Consider the following 16,426-nt stretch of genomic DNA (forward strand, 5'->3'; position numbering starts at 1 on the left):
GGACTTGCCTATTACATCGCTCTCTCCAAGGCCCAGGGAACATGATGGAAGAGGGCTGGAAATATGACAATGGCTAGAAGTCAAAGATGACCACTACAAAAGAGTGCAGTCTAAACAGGACAGGTTCATTGTGCTCATGAACTCATGGTGGTTGTGGCTAACTACACAAGACCTGTTCAAGGAAAGGCCACTCAACATTACAGCATGGATGGAGGGAGAGCACAGGGCCATCTTCCTAAGAGGAGCCATTAGCTGCTGATGGCTGCTGGCAGAAGGGAAGGCAGTTTTCAACAGAGGTATGGCCCTGATAGATTGATAATGCCTCAGTGGATGGCTTTACATTCATGTGCATGCGGACAGCATTACTGGACTCAGTGAGTCACAATAAATGTAAAGGTGCATGAAATTGGGTGCAGACGTACATGGATGCAGATCTGGGAGGAGTCAGAGGGGCAAGCGGGGTTGTATACGATCACAATACAGAGCACAGATATATGAAATTCTGACAGCATATATGTTTAAAAAACTGAGGCTGAACAAAATCATGTGAGATTTTGCCTTTATTAAACTTTGCACTCTATTTACAGCTAAGCATTTTATTTGACAAGCAGGTGTGTCATTCTAAAAATATTTCACAATACTCAGAACAATAACTCCAAGAACAGTGGCTAACTTTTCAGTTGTGCATGGTAAGTAGTGCAAGAAGTCACCGAAAAACAGAGTTTAAATCACATCAAATGAGGGCTGTAGACAAGTAGCTACAATGGAAAGCACTTTTTCATGACTGGGTTACAAAGAGCATGTACCTAAATGTATCCCTTTCTTCTTGGGTATGAATTAGGGTCATGTATTAGAAGAATTAAGCTATATGTTTTCTATGAGTTACAGTAATGCTGATGGATTCCTTATGTTTAAGAAATCAACAGAAGACCCTGTAATAAAACAACCCTCTGCTGGTGATTGTAGGAGACATGTAGCCACTGCTGAGAGTTTCTCGTCACTCTGCTGGCTTCTTTAGGAGTTCTTCTGAGATATTTTCATTGCGACTGTCTTGAGCTCAGTGTATTCATAAACACCCTGTTCACCCCTAGAGAGGGAAGAAAAATTGCCAATAAATATGATTGCGCAGCGCAGTGTAAGTCTATAAGTTAGTATAATTTGGTGCTATGTTTTTCTTGCTTATCTGACTAGGGACAATGCAAAATATTTACTGAGGACACAGTAGTTCATATTGTTCCTAGCTGACCATAAGCTTTATGACCAAGAAAAACATTCTTAAACTTGTCTCTTGTTTTAAATAATTGGGTACTTGGCTTATTTTCAGAGAAGATATCTATTGTTTATACTATTATACTTGATCATATGTTTAAATACTGCATAACTCAACCTGATCAGACTTTATCGGATCAATAACTAAGGGAGGTGAGGCTCTTCTTGCACTATATGGTCAGTGAAGAGCAGCAGAATAAACCACCAGGGACACTGGAGCCTGCATTCACCATCTGCCTGTCACAGAAGTGGTAGTCATGAGCAGGTAGAGAGTGACCAAGATCCACTTTCATTAAGGGTGTTCTGTTCTTCTAAAGCTGTAGTTTAACAGTATCTTCTGATTCTGGGACACACAGACACCCAATCTTTGTTGGTGGGATTATTTTTCCTTGTATTCCCTCTTAAGAAGAAAGGAAACTGAAGATTGGCCTGATTCAGGCTTTTCAGATCTTAGCTATCTATTACTTAACTTTCCACAATACACTTCTAAGATTTTTAAGCCAACTGAACAGATGCTGAGTCAATCCTATCTGTGGGTATCACGATAACTTATAAGGGCCTTATCTGAAACCAATTTTGGAAATTATGATCTGTTTCAACTTGGGGAGTGATTTAGTTTGGAAGGATTGCACTTAGTGATGTTCTGCATAGTTTGGATACGAAGATTAATTTATATGCATATAGAATTATTCTCAGGGTCATAGAACCTATACATGCTTAAGATTACAAAGGAGCTTCACTGTAGTCCTTCCCTACAAGCATTTCTCCTGATTCTGTCACATGTATCAAATATGTCTCATTCTCCTGAGCAATCAGTAATCCCCATACATCGGTTGTTTTGTGTATAATTTAAACTTCTAATGGTATCCCTTGTAAATTTCAACAGTGTGTTTTTCAACATAATCAAAGAGCTTGACTAACTCGTCTAACGTTCATTAAAATGTAGTGTTTTAATAGTTTATCTCAAAGAGGCAGACTAATTAGCCCATAATTTTGACCAACTTGCTTTCCATTGTATTTGGGGTTATTATAGCACTGAGCACTCCCAGTATTAACATACTACCAGTATATAGATGTATTGTTACATTGAGGCTGACCTGAATCATCTTTCTCAGAAATACTGTCCATGTATTATTTTAATGTAGACCAGAGGAGCATCTATCTGCTTACATTTCTCCTTAGCTGAGAAAAATCAATACTTTACTGGCTCTGGCTTCTAAATCTTTTGTACACAAATTGCCTGGGCTAGTCATCAACTATTAATTCTAAGTCCGTGTATCTATATGAGGTCAAGGTTGCATTTCTAGCAAACCTGCACACAGTGGCTGAGCTTCTCATGACAGTCCACATGATGTCTGTGAGGCTAAGCTATGTCTGTCTCTACTCACTGCATAGAAATAGGCCTTAACACAGGGTCAGACAAATGTTTGCTAACTGATTTGACCAATACAGTCAAGAAAATAAAATTTCATCTGAGTTCACTATAGTTAATTCTGTTTGTCTGCCTTTTAGAATGAATCACATTATAACTCTTGGAAGGAGTCATTATCAGTAATCACCTCAGTAATTCTCTATAGGCATTTGCAGCAAATGGTTTATTGGCCAGACGTTTCATAGCTGTTAGGTAGATGTCACCAGAAGTGTATCAGTTTGAGGACAGGCAACCCTCATTTACTTAGGAGGTATATTTGAATACCTAGAGTGTTTCAATATTTAATTACCTGCATCTCAAGATCATGTTTGCCCTTTTCCTTACTTTCAGAAAATGTTTCTTTTTTTTTTTTTTTTTTTTTTCGGAGCTGGGGACTGAACCTAGGGCCTTGCGCTTGCTAGGCAAGCGCTCTACCGCTGAGCTAAATCCCCAACCCCCAGAAAATGTTTCTTAAATAGCTTCTACTCACATATAGAAGACATGGGTCATTCTAAAAGCAGGCAACAATTTAGTTACCAACTTGGGGTGTACTTAGCATAGTTGTAGGAACTTAGTAAATTATATGTGATCTGCTATTGTTTTTCTGCACCTAGGGAGAACTTCCAAAATGTAAAATACTATTTGATACTAAATGTGGATGGAGTGTTTGTGAGGTCGTGAAAATAGATCAGTTTCCTGGAAGTGGTACTCCTCTTCACAAACTTAGGCATTTATTGTAATATAAAGTTTAACTTACATTTCTCGCCCATTTCCAGACATCTTGAACCCACCAAATGGGCACTGGACAGAGAGAGCCAAATAACAATTCACCCTGAAACAGAGAAGGGATGACAATTAACTCGTGCTATAACTTCTAAACTGGAATTTACATACACAGAAATCGCCTTAAGAATTCCATCGTTTCAGAGGCAAAGATTAAAACAGAGACTGAAGGAACACCCATTCAGAGCCTGCCCCACATGTGGCCCATACATATACAGCCACCCAATTAGACAAGATGGATGAAGCAAAGAAGTGCAGACCGACAGGAGCCGGATGTAGATCGCTCCTGAGAGGCACAGCCAGAATACAGCAAATACAGAGGCGAATGCCAGCAGCAAACCACTGAACTGAGAATAGGACCCCCGTTGAAGGAATCAGAGAAAGAACTGGAAGAGCTTGAAGGGGCTCGAGACCCCATATGTACAACAATGCCAAGCAACCAGAGCTTCCAGGGACTAAGCCACTACCTAAAGACTATACATGGACTGACCCTGGACTCTGACCTCATAGGTAGCAATGAATAGCCTAGTAAGAGCACCAGTGGAAGGGGAAGCCCTGGGTCCTGCTAAGACTGAACCCCCAGTGAACTAGACTGGTGGGGGGAGGGCGGCAATGGGGGGAGGATTGGGAGGGGAACACCCATAAGGAAGGGGAGGGGGGAGGGGGATGTTTGCCCGGATACCGGGAAAGAGAATAACACTCGAAATGTATATAAGAAATACTCAAGTTAATTAAAAAAAAAAAAGAATTCCTTCGTTTCAACCTAATATGATCACTGAGATAAAAACCAGTGCTATAGTTTATCATGCAGAAATCATCCACATATTACCTAGAAAGAAATAATACAACTAGGTATTATTTAGGTATTAAAAATAGTTATTTTTAAAAAATTAGCTTGAACCATCACGGAGGGAAGAATCAATGTACCATAAATGGAAGTGTCTGAGGCTGGGATTGAATGGCGTTCTTTAATGCCCTCTATGCAGAAAGCTGTGTGATGATCTTGAAATTTACTCACTTAGCAGTCTAAAATCAACTCCATTTAGCAATTATAATATTTGTCAATATTTATTTCATCTGTTTTATTCATTGATCAATTGATGGTTTAAACATAAACGATAGCAGGAATTGGGCCTAATTATTCAATTTGGTAACATATTTAGAAATATTTTTAAAGATGTTACTGAAGAAAAATATAATATAAAATAGGAATAGAATTAAAGAGTAGCTTAGAAGCAGACCCAAGATAATGCAGAAGAGTGGTGAGGGGATTCTATTGCACAGGCCAGGAACAATCATTTTAATGGTAATATAGAGTATGACATTTTATGTTTTATAGGGCTCCTGTTGACCTCTGCCAGATGATTTATAAAAATATGTAGTACACAGCAAGTTTGTGGGAAATGTAGTATCTGAATATGTCTGAGTTAGTAACAATGAATTTACCAGTACTTTTATCATAGGGAAAAAATCTGTTCATTATTATGTAAACTAAGTGAGAATGTGATTTATTTCCTTTAAGAAGTTTGAGGAGAAATGCCACTTAAAAAAAAAAAACAACAGATTTTGAGCTATAGTGCTTAATGCTAATTGTATATTAACATTATACAGTAGTTTTGAAAAGATTTATTAAATAAAAGACTTTTACCGGAGTAAATCAAAGAGACATACTATGAAATGTTTGATTCACAAACTTATTTCTCATTTGTTTATTTATAAACATTTTTCATTCATCATGGGTGTGTGTGACTGTATGTGTGTGCGTGTGTGTGTGTGTGTGTGTGTGTGTGTGTGTGTGCGCGCGCTTATGCACTGCAAATATATGCACATTTCGAGAAACTAAATGGAGGCTAGAGGTAGTGTTTGTTTTGTTTTAGTTTCACATTTTCTCTCCATCTTACCTTTTGAGACTACATCTCCCATCAAGCCTAGAGCTCACCAATTTAGATTAGTTGTCTGACCAGTAAATTCCAGGTGTGCTTCTGGCTATGGCTATGATCACACTTATAGAAGCACAGGCCAGCATGTGTGGCTTCTCCATGGAAGCTAAAATGAAACATTTTTTTTATGCTAGCACATCAAGCACTTTCCTTGCTGAATTGTCTTCTGCTCAACTCTACATCACTGTATTGAAGCTCTCAAGTAAGGATCCCTTCTCTGAAATACAGGGGAGCACAACTGTTCGAGTTCTGGGTGGGGGTGGGGTGTTCAGACTATGAACTACTCACATAGATTTTACTGGTTAAAAAATCCATATTTCACAATACCAAATTTGAAATGACCCAAAATACAAACATTACAATGCCATATTTCAGAGCATTTTGGATTTGGCATTTTAGTGTTATGCTGCTTAAACTTGTACATGGCGGAAGTTAAGTTTTTCTACAGAGTACTGAAGGTCAGCCTCCCACTTCTACTATCTTTGTATGATCCTGATAAGTTACTTAATCTCAAAAAACTCCTGGTTTTGTTTTGTGTTTTGTGTTAATCACAGATAAAGATTGAGATAACAAATAGTAGTTGTCAGGTAAGCTAAAATGAAGAATTAAGAAACACTTCACAACTTTGAGCCAATAGTTGCTAAATGATGACTCTTACTTTGCTAGGAGGAAAAGATTCTTCAAGCTATCAAGTGCCTGACTTTCCTTAAGCAAACAAGGTGAGAGAATGAAAATAGCTGTCTGTAGCTGTGATTGAGCGAAGCAAGGCTTGGTGAAACAAGGGTGCTGAGGAAAGAGTCCAGAAGTGGAGCACAGCCTTTGAGAGGCACAACCAGAAAATGTGAATTAAAGTTAAATTATAAAAATCAAATATAAAGGGCTGGAGAATTGGCTTAGTGGTTAAGAGCACTGGTTGCTCTTCCAAAGGTCCTGAGTTCAATTCCCAGCAACCACTTGGAACATGATCTGATGTCCTCTTCTGGTGTAGAGGAAGACAGCTTATTCATATACATTAAATAAGTAAATAAATCTCAAAACTAAAAATAATCAAAGAACAGTCTAAGTCAAGAGCTAGAAAAAAAGGTGGAGAGATGACTTAGAGTTAACAATACTTGCTGCTCTCCCAGTACCCACATTCTCAGGACTTACAACTGTCTATGACTGCTGTTCCAACTAATCTGATGGCTTTTTCTAGCTTCTCCGTACTCCAGGGACTCATATGATGCACAGATACGTGTGCAAGCCAAACACCCATACACATAATTCATTTTTATAAAGAATAGCATCATACCCATGCCAGCTACTCAAGAGCATGATGTAGGAAGGTAAGAAATCAAAGGCTAGTGTTGGCCACAGAGGGAGTTCAAAGCCAGATTGAGCAACAAAGTGAGTTCCTGTTTCATATTAAAAAGCATAAAGTAGACCAGGATATATACGCACTCAGCTAATGTATCACCTTAGGCTTAATATTAAGTATAGTAAGATGATAAGCAACAATAATAACTTCTTTAAAGTCCCAATATAAATTGTTGAATGTAAAGTTGACTATGACAGAATTATTCCTTCATCTCACATATAGATAGCAGAGTGCCAATTGCCATATGTGTGTGTGTGTGTGTGTGTGTGTGTGTATACCTATAAAATGGTCAATGTTCTACAGATGTAATTTGAAAAGCTGGATGATGATAATATCTATCATTTTATTTACAGAAACTACCTTTGTAACCAGTCAGATAATTTCTATGAAAATTCAAGTCTAGAGGAGGTCAATTCATCCTGGGATGTGGCTGACACAGGAAGGGCACATCTTACTGCAGCTGCACTTACCACACTGTCCCGGCCTGCAGAGCAGAAGACACAGTGATGGCCCTGTCCAGGTCTTTTGTGAAGACTCCTGCTGCTAGACCATAGGGAGTATTGTTGGCTCTCTTGATCACCTCATCTATGGACTTAAACTTCATGATTTGTTGCACTGGTCCAAATATCTACCGAAGAATGACAGAAAAATAGGTTAATAGTATAGAGACTACATATGCTTTAAACATACAGCATAAGCTTGCCTAGAAACCATTCTATGTTGACTAAGGTGCTGTCTTTCATCTAAGACCGATGTGTAAGAGTTAGAATAGGTGGTCATGGCTAGTGAACATAAAAAGAGGTTGTTATCATGTGTGACATTCTATGTGGAGTAGACACCAGTTGTTACAGCAGCATTCATTCTCATATCCTGCAACAGAGCTTCCCAAAATGGAAGGACTGAACAACTCCCTGACTGCATCATTTTCTTATAAATATCCCAAAACGTAACTCCAGTTTTCTTCATTGTTTAAGTTACTGCACAAGATAACAGGACCAAAAAAGCAGTGCTTTGCTCTGATAGTAATCAATAGACAATGATTGAGAACAATGTTTATGTTTTAAACACCAATATATCGATGATTTAAATATCATTCATTTTTATACGTGGATATATTTGAGATTATAAAACTTGGCTAAAATAACACAGAGCACAAGTTTTTATTCAGATTCTACTTGTCACCCAACCATATACAACATTACCAACAAAGAAACAAACAACCAAACAAAAGACTTACTACCGGAAACCTAACTCCAGAACCATCCTTTCTAACCAAAAACTAAGTCTCTGTCAGGGGCTAGAGTAACAGAACAGGAAAGAAGAGTCCTGGTTTGTCTCATCCAATATGAGTCAGCTCTTCACTTCTACTGGAATCTCATGAGTAACACTCACAAGCAACTCAGTTGATATCTCACCCTCCAGGTAAGAGGAAACACTTGGATTTTTCTCTAGATACCTGTATTCTAGATATACAAAATGTCTATCTAAATTTCTGTATTTTAGAAATATGACAATCAAAACTAAAGAAATGAGAGGCTTCTTCGAATGCTAATACAATGTCCTTGGAAATGTGAACATGGATTGTAAAAATTGGCTCCGAGTCCATCTGCGTGGTATAAATCAGTTAGTGAATGTCACCTGAAGGCTAAGGACAGAACCTGAGATTCTAAACTCTGTCATGACCCCGTAACTCAGAAGAACAGCACTGTGAAAACTGGAAATGGGAAACAGGTAGAGAAGAGCTATGGTGGGTTTACACAGAATTGCTACAACTTGGGTGCCATGGTGTAGACTCTGGCTCCTATTTTGAATCAGCAAACGAGCTATTGTACTGTGTTCAGTAGAAGAGCATGAAAAATGTTTCCTTGAGTGAAGACTAGTTTCTGCTTTATTGTCTTTACTGACCTTGTTAATCAAGCTTGACAAGAACAATAACTCTAATCAAAGAAGAACTGTCCAATAAGTACAGGAACTTAGATGCATTTGGGGAGCGAATTCATCTAAACAACCTAAGAATTCTGGATGATCCACATACATATGATTTTTATTTCTGTTCTTTATATTTATTTCCTTTTCTCACAAAACTAAATATTCCCATTATCTCTTTATTTGTTGATATTCTGAAGGTAACAAAAATAACCTCTACCACATCAGGGACATGAGTACAAATTCATTGAAAAGGAAATTGTGATTTCAATTATTTGAGTCATAATATCTTCCTTTTGGTGTGTAAGACATGACACTTCCATTGTTTATGTGCACGAATCATTGCTTATACTAAAAGCCCTCAGGATTTTGAAGAATATTAGTTGTCATTTTAATCACAAACTAGTTCTTCCTAATTATACATTGAATATCTGGGAACCATCTATATTTGGTGCTCCTTAGATTGTGTCCTAGGAGTCACCCTCATTTCCCTTACAAAGGCAGTCCACTCTGTCTTTGTGAGCTTAGGTTGACTTTTTTATGTTTTTCTTATAATTGAGATCAGTCAATACTTGCCCTTCTGTTCCTGGCATAGGTAACTTAATATGTGCATAGTTATTGCTGGTTTAACAAATGACAGCATCATTTCCCATTCCTTTAAGACTGTGAATGAAGCACTTATAAAAGCTGTTGTGACTTATGTCTTTGATAACTTTGGAGGGCCCCTGGGTTCCTCACTGCTCATCTCGTTCACAAAATATTTAAGACTTTATTGTCAACCGTTTCAAGAAAATGATATTCAAGAAGCTGAGTTTTTAGAGGGACACACAGCCCATACACAGAGAGAACAGTGCAAGCCCAGAAACAGAACCACATGGAAACATTACCTCCTCTTTGGCAATGCGCATCTCATCGGTCACATTGGAGAAGACTGTAGGCTGGACAAAGAAGCCTTTATTCCCCCAGCGTCCTCCACCACACTCCAGTTTGGCTCCTTCTTTCTTCCCACTCTCAATGAGATCAAGGATTTTAACATGTTGCTCCTTGTCAATCTAGTTGATAGAAATCCCAAGATGAGACGTGATGATAAACATAGCATACTACAAATGAAGACTTCCAAAGTGCCGGCATATTTGTAGTAAATCTAATCATTCACAACAGGCGACATACATTCATCTCATTCTTCAGTGTGTTTTCTTCCTCAAGAATTTCCAGGAAAGAATGCTTGAATGTATATAAATTGAGTACAGGTAGAAAAGAATAGAAATTACTGACATGAGAATACATGAAAATTTCATGTAGCTGTTTTTTTTCCCATTTGAAGAAATGTTTTTTTTTAACTGTTTAAAGGCAAACATTTCATTGAGCCTGGCTTACAGTTTCAAATTTTTAGTCCATTACCATCATAGCAGGAAGAATGGCAGCATGCAGGCAGGCATGATGCAGGAAAAGGGGCTGAGAGTTCCGCATATTCATCAGAAGGCATCATGGAAGAGACTGTCTTCCAGTCAAGCAGTAGAAGAGGCTGTTTTGTACTGGCCAAAGCTCCAAAGACCACCACCCTAGGAATTCACTTCCTTCAAAAAGGTAGCATCCACTCAAATATGGCCACACTTCTTTTAATACCACTTCTTAGGGCCAAGCATATTAAAACACTACAGTTTATTTCTACTATGAATTCTTTCATATATTTCAATATGATTAGGACATGCAAAGGCTTTAACACATTAATTACTTTCATAAGCTTTCTGGCTAGTATGTGTTCATTTATGTATTCAGAGACTACCGTGGCATGGAAAGGATTTTCACCTTCAATACACTCACAAGGTTTCTGTCTAGTATGTATTCTTTTATGTCTTTGGAGTCTACAGATATGCAAAGGCTTTTGTAAGATTTTTGATTGACTAGGGATAATCTCAGCATTCTTTCTCAATACCTGGTCCCATTTAATAGTTTTTATGTGCAGAGGCTTTTATTGTTTTTGTGGCCAGTCTAAGAAAATCCATAGATCATGATATTACTATAATAGTTTAAAAATATATCTTTTAAATTTTAAACATAAAAATTCTGATTCTTTAGATTTGAGGTGCTAAAAATCAGATAAATAAATAAATACCATAAGCATTTCTATGGAAAACATGTTTGGCAGAATAAGCTATCTTTTATTCCAGGAGATAGAGAAACATATAAGCATTGTTAGACCTGGGACTTCCAAAACCTTCTGTTAGTTAAAGGCCTACCATACCATCTATCTGCTTGCCATATCGCCTGCCTTCTCATGATATATCTAATAACAAAAATATTTTATGTTTATGTAGACAGCCCAATAGGAAATTAGAACAAGAAAGAGGAATGACAAAATCACTCAGAACTACAAATTCTTCTGGGCTATGGGATAAACATAACTATAAATTTGAAAAAAAAATACCAAATCTGATAAACTCAGTAACTACTTCTATGTAATCTCTGAACTCAATGGTTACAAAAAATACAATGACATTGAAAGAAAACAGTAATTGTTTCACTTGCCAGCTACTTTATTACTTTGGGGATTCAATGCTTGCCAATGGTTTTGTCCTAAGACTTCTCTAATTGGGTATTTGTGCTCAGTACACCATTCCAAAGCATTCTTCCAAATTAATTGCATCAGAGAAACCAATAACGAAATCTCTTTTGGGGTTTATGGTTTTGTCAGGCTCCTCTCTCAAGGTATAATTGGTAGAAACGTCCTCCAAGTTTTTGTTAATTGAATTCAGGTTATACTTATTTTAAAATCCAAAATGTTTCCTCAGTAGTGAGGCACACTGTAGCATATTTAATGTGAAAGAGTGACGACACCGAAGTCAACATCCAGTCCCCACAACACAGCTCTCAGGAGTGATTCTACTGGCATTTAGGGAAATAGATGTTGTTGCGGGGTTTCCTGTTCACTGTGTGGGGTTTAGCAGCCTCTGTTAGAAGATGTGAATAGACCCCATAACCTTGTTATAACAACTTAGTCTCCAGATAAGGTCAGTATCCCCTGTGGGTGTGTGGGAAACATCCTCTGGTTGACGATCACTGATTCAGAGAAGGATCCAGAGGCATGAGTGAACTCAGAATCAAAGGTCTAAGAGCTTGTAAAAAAGAACAAGAAGCACTGAAGCTGCAGGTCCCCTGCTCTCCAGACACCACCAGAACCTGAAGGGACAGAATCAACAGTTCTCTGCACCCAAATCCCATGGGAGGGAGAGCTAAAACTTTAGAGAGGCAGACACACCTGGGAAGCCAGAAGAGACTACACTCTGCTCACATTTCTGACTCCAGAGGAAAACACCTAACACCATCTGGGACCCCAGTGCACGGAGGCTCCCGGAAAAGGTAGCGCAGGCCTTCCTGGTGGCCACCCTCTTGGAGAGCTCAAACGCAACACCCCACGAGCAAACGAGCTGCGGGACCACAGGTAAGACCAACTTTTCTGCTCCAAGCAACCTGTCCGGTGAGTTCAGGACACAGGCCCACAGGAACAGCTGAAGACCAGTAAAAAGGAAAAACTACACGCCCAAAAGTAGAACACTCTGTTCCCATAACTGGCTGAAAGAAAACAGGAAAAGAGGTCTACAGCACTCCTGACACACAGGCTTATAGGGCAGTCTAGACACCATCAGAAATAGCAGAACAAAGTAACACTAGAGATAATCTGATACCAAGAGGCAAGCACAGGAACCCAAGCAACAGAAACCAAGACTACATGGCATCATCGGAGCCCAATTCTCCCACCAAAGAAGCACTGAATATCCAAACACAGCAGAAAAGCAAGATCTAGATTTAAAAACATATTTGATCATGATGCTGGAGGACTTCAAGAAAGACATGAAGAACTCCCTGAGAGAAACGCAGGAAAACAAGCAGAAGCCTATAGAGAGGAATCACAAAAATCCCTGAAAGAATTCCAGGAAAACACGATCAAACAGTTGAAGGAATTAAAAATGGAAATAGAACCAATCAACAAAGAACACAAGGAAACAACCCTGGGTATAGAAAACCAAAGGAAGAGACAAAGAGCGGTAGATACAAGCATCACCAACAGAATGCAAGAGATAGAAGATAGAATGTCATGAGCAGAAGATTCAATTAAAATCATCGACACGACTGTCAAAGATAAGATAAAACAGAAAAAGCTACTGGTCCAAAACATACAGGAAATCCAGGACTCAATGAGAAGATCAAACCTAAGGATAATAGGTATAGAAGAGAGTGAAGACACCCAGCTCAAAGGACCAGTAAATATCTTCAACAAAATCATAGAAGAAAACTTCCCTAACCTAAAGAAAGAGATGCCCATAAACATACAAGAAGCCTACAGAACTCCAAATAGATTGGACCAGAAAAGAAACTCCTCTCATCACATAATACTCAAAACAACAAATGCACAAAATAAAGAAAGAATATTAAAAGAAGTAAGGGAAAAATGTCAAGTAACATATAAAGGCAGACCTATCAGAATCACACCAGACTTCTCACCCAGAGACTATGAAAGCCAAAAGATCCTGGACAGATGTCATACAGACCCTAAGAGAACACAAATGTCAGCCCAGGTTACTGTATCCTGCAAAACTCTCAATTAACATAGATGGAGAAACCAAGATGTTCCATGACAAAACCAAATTTACACAATATCTTTCTACAAATCCAGCACTACGAAGGATAATAAATGGTAAAGCCCAACATAAGGAGGCAAGCTACACCCTAGAAAATGCAAGAAACTAATCGTCTTGGCAACAAAACAAAGAGAAGAAAAGCACACAAACATAACCTCACATCCAAATATGAATATAACAGGAAGCAATAATCACTATTCCTTAATATCTCTCAACATCAATGGTCTCAACTCCCCAATAAAAAGACATAAATTAACAAACTGGATACGCAATGAGGACCCTGTATTCTGCTGCCTACAGGAAACACACCTCAGAGACAAAGACAGACACTACCTCAGAGTGAAAGGCTGGAAGACAACTTTCCAAGCAAATGGTCGGAAGAAGCAAGCTGGAGTAGCCATTCTAATATCGAATAAAATCAATTTGAGTGAAATTAAACAACGACATTCATATTTGCAGTGGATCTAACTATAAAGAAGAGACCCAGAGCCCTGGGAATTCCTGGCTTTTGACAACGAAAGAGAGAAGCTTGTTAGCAGCCCAGAATACAGGACCTCCAAGAACCAATTACAATATCATTACATCATAGAAAATGAGAAGCCTGCGGAAGAGTAAGGAATGTTCTACTGCTTAGACCTGTGGAACAGCAACTGAGATGAAACATTGATTTTAAGAGTGAATTGTCAGCTGTATGTAAAATTTCCAGACTAAGAATTGTCCATAAGAATTAAAAGTTTTGCCACTTGAGGAATGAAGGCATTAATAACATTTTTGAATGTTTCTTCTTTTTGGTGTGCATATGTGAGTGTGGTGTGTAGGTGTGTGTATTGGCATGTATGTGAGCACAAGTAGGAGCAAATGCTGATATGTCTGTGCATGCATATTTGAATGTATGAAGGTACATGGATGCCAAAGGTTGACACAGAGTATCTTCCTCCATGGCTTTCCATTTTATCTACTGAAGCAGGCTCACAAAGTCATAGCTCCAGTCTAACCAGCTAGCTCACCACCTTGAACACTGGGATTTCAGGACCCGCGGATCCCGGCCCACAGCAGCTCTCTGCTCCCAGACCCCGTGAGAGAGAGACCCAACTGCCTGGTCAGGTGGGCACTCCTGAGGCTGCAGAGCGGAAGAGACCACCAACACTGCTCACCCCTGCCCACATCCCTGGCCCAAGAGGAAACTGTATAAGGCCTCTGGGCTCCCGTGGGGGAGGGCCCAGGAGCGGCAGGACACCTGCCTGAGACACCGCCGGAACCTGAAAGAAACAGACCGGATAAACAGTTCTCTGCACCCAAATCCCGTGGGAGGGAGAGCTAAACCTTCAGAGAGGCAGACAAGCCTGGGAAACCAGAAGAGACTGCTCCCTGCACACACATCTCGGACGCCAGAGGAAAAAGCCAAAGACCATCTGGAACCCTGGTGCACTGAAGCTCCCGGAAGGGGCGGCACAGGTCTTCCTGGTTGCTGCCGCTGCAGAGAGCCCCTGGGCAGCACCCCACGAGCGAACCTGAGCCTCGGGACCACAGGTAAAACCAAATTTTCTGCTGCAAGAAAGCTGCCTGGTGAACTCAAGACACAGGCCCACAGGAACAGCTGAAGACCTGTAGAGAGGAAAAACTACATGCCCGAAAGCAGAACACTCTGTCCCCATAACTGACTGAAAGAGAGGAAAACAGGTCTACAGCACTCCTGACACACAGGCTTATATAAGGACAGTCTAGCCACTGTCAGAAATAGCAGAACAAAGTAACACTAGAGATAATCTGATGGCGAGAGGCAAGCGCAGGAACCCAAGCAACAGAAACCAAGACTACATGCCATCATCGGAGCCCAATTCTCCCACCAAAACAAACATGGAATATCCAAACACACCAGAAAAGCAAGATCTAGTTTCAAAATCATATTTGATCATGATGCTGGAGGACTTCAAGAAAGACATGAACACACTTAGGGAAACACAGGAAAACATTAATAAACAAGTAGAAGCCTACAGAGAGGAATCGCAAAAATCCCTGAAAGAACACTGGGATTTCAGATGTGCTTCTACACATAACAATCTTTTACGTAAGTGTACAGAACTCAGGTCCTCAGGGATATATGAAAAATGTTTTACATATTGATTCATTTCTTCAGCCCTACTTTTGGTGCAAAATTATGACATGGCTCCTAGATGTTTAAAGATACTTTTAAAAAATGGCCAATACAAAACAGAATCATATCTTTGCTATTGGAAGTTAGATTCTTTGAGTCAGCAGATGAAGATAATATCAGCAAGTGATGAGCAGAAATAAGAAGTTATGCAGATTCCATCAAATTAGGCTTCAAAAGATTAGTTTTCCTTCTGAAATGCTGTCCTTCCAATGTTTACTCACCTGAGGGCCTTGACTCATTCCTGAGTCCAGAGGATTTCCTAGAACATATTTCTTAGCCCGCTCCACACTCCTCCTAACAAATTCATCATAAATGGACTCCTCAACAAAAAGTCTGGATGCTGCGACACAAATCTGACCCTGGTGGAAGAATACTCCTTGGTGTGCAAACTCAACAGCACTATCCACTGCAAAGGAAACATTCACATGAGAGAAGAAATATTTTCTAAAGAATACACACACAATTATATTTCTCAGATGCAATATGGTAATAAATAAAAATGAGAAATCATTTGATTAGACATATTCATTATATACCACCATTTAGAAGTCAGGTAATAAATTAACTTTATTTACCGTAGAAATAATAACAACAAAGGAAATCTGAAATCCGCTCTGACTTCTGAGAAATGTAGATTTGATAAGATCAAATATCATTGCAAATAATCCCATATTAATTCCATTTTTTTTCTTCAGGCAATTGTATTTCTTTTAGGTGTCAGGTTTTAACTAGCTGACAATAGAAATCTGTATTACCTATTATGTTTAATAATTTCATAATATTATTGAATATTTTGGTCAATAGAAAGTGCTATTTTTCTGAAAATGACATGCAAACAAATAAAACTTTCTGCATTAGCATAGTTCATCCTATCCTTACTCTAGAAAAAAAATTTCAAAATCTAACTCAAGCCTAAATCAGAAAAACATACAAATTCATCACATA

At 38.9% G+C, this 16,426-nt stretch overlaps 1 protein-coding gene across 1 annotated transcript in view; it reads right to left on the bottom strand.

Moving 5' to 3' along the window:
• Positions 1–542: 542 nt before the first annotated feature.
• Positions 543–16,426, bottom strand: part of LOC134484828 (aldehyde dehydrogenase, cytosolic 1-like) — a 39,901-nt gene continuing 24,017 nt past the window's right edge. Inside the window, 5 exon segments of the mRNA XM_063280723.1 lie at positions 543–1,087; positions 3,438–3,512; positions 7,231–7,388; positions 9,574–9,738; positions 15,703–15,925. Of these exon segments, the coding sequence (XP_063136793.1) occupies positions 1,015–1,087; positions 3,438–3,512; positions 7,231–7,388; positions 9,574–9,738; positions 15,703–15,925 (694 nt within the window). The 3' untranslated portion in view covers positions 543–1,014.

The sequence above is a fragment of the Rattus norvegicus genome, chromosome 1 (genome assembly GCF_036323735.1).
Source record: "Rattus norvegicus strain BN/NHsdMcwi chromosome 1, GRCr8, whole genome shotgun sequence".
Classification (NCBI taxonomy): domain Eukaryota; kingdom Metazoa; phylum Chordata; class Mammalia; order Rodentia; family Muridae; genus Rattus; species Rattus norvegicus.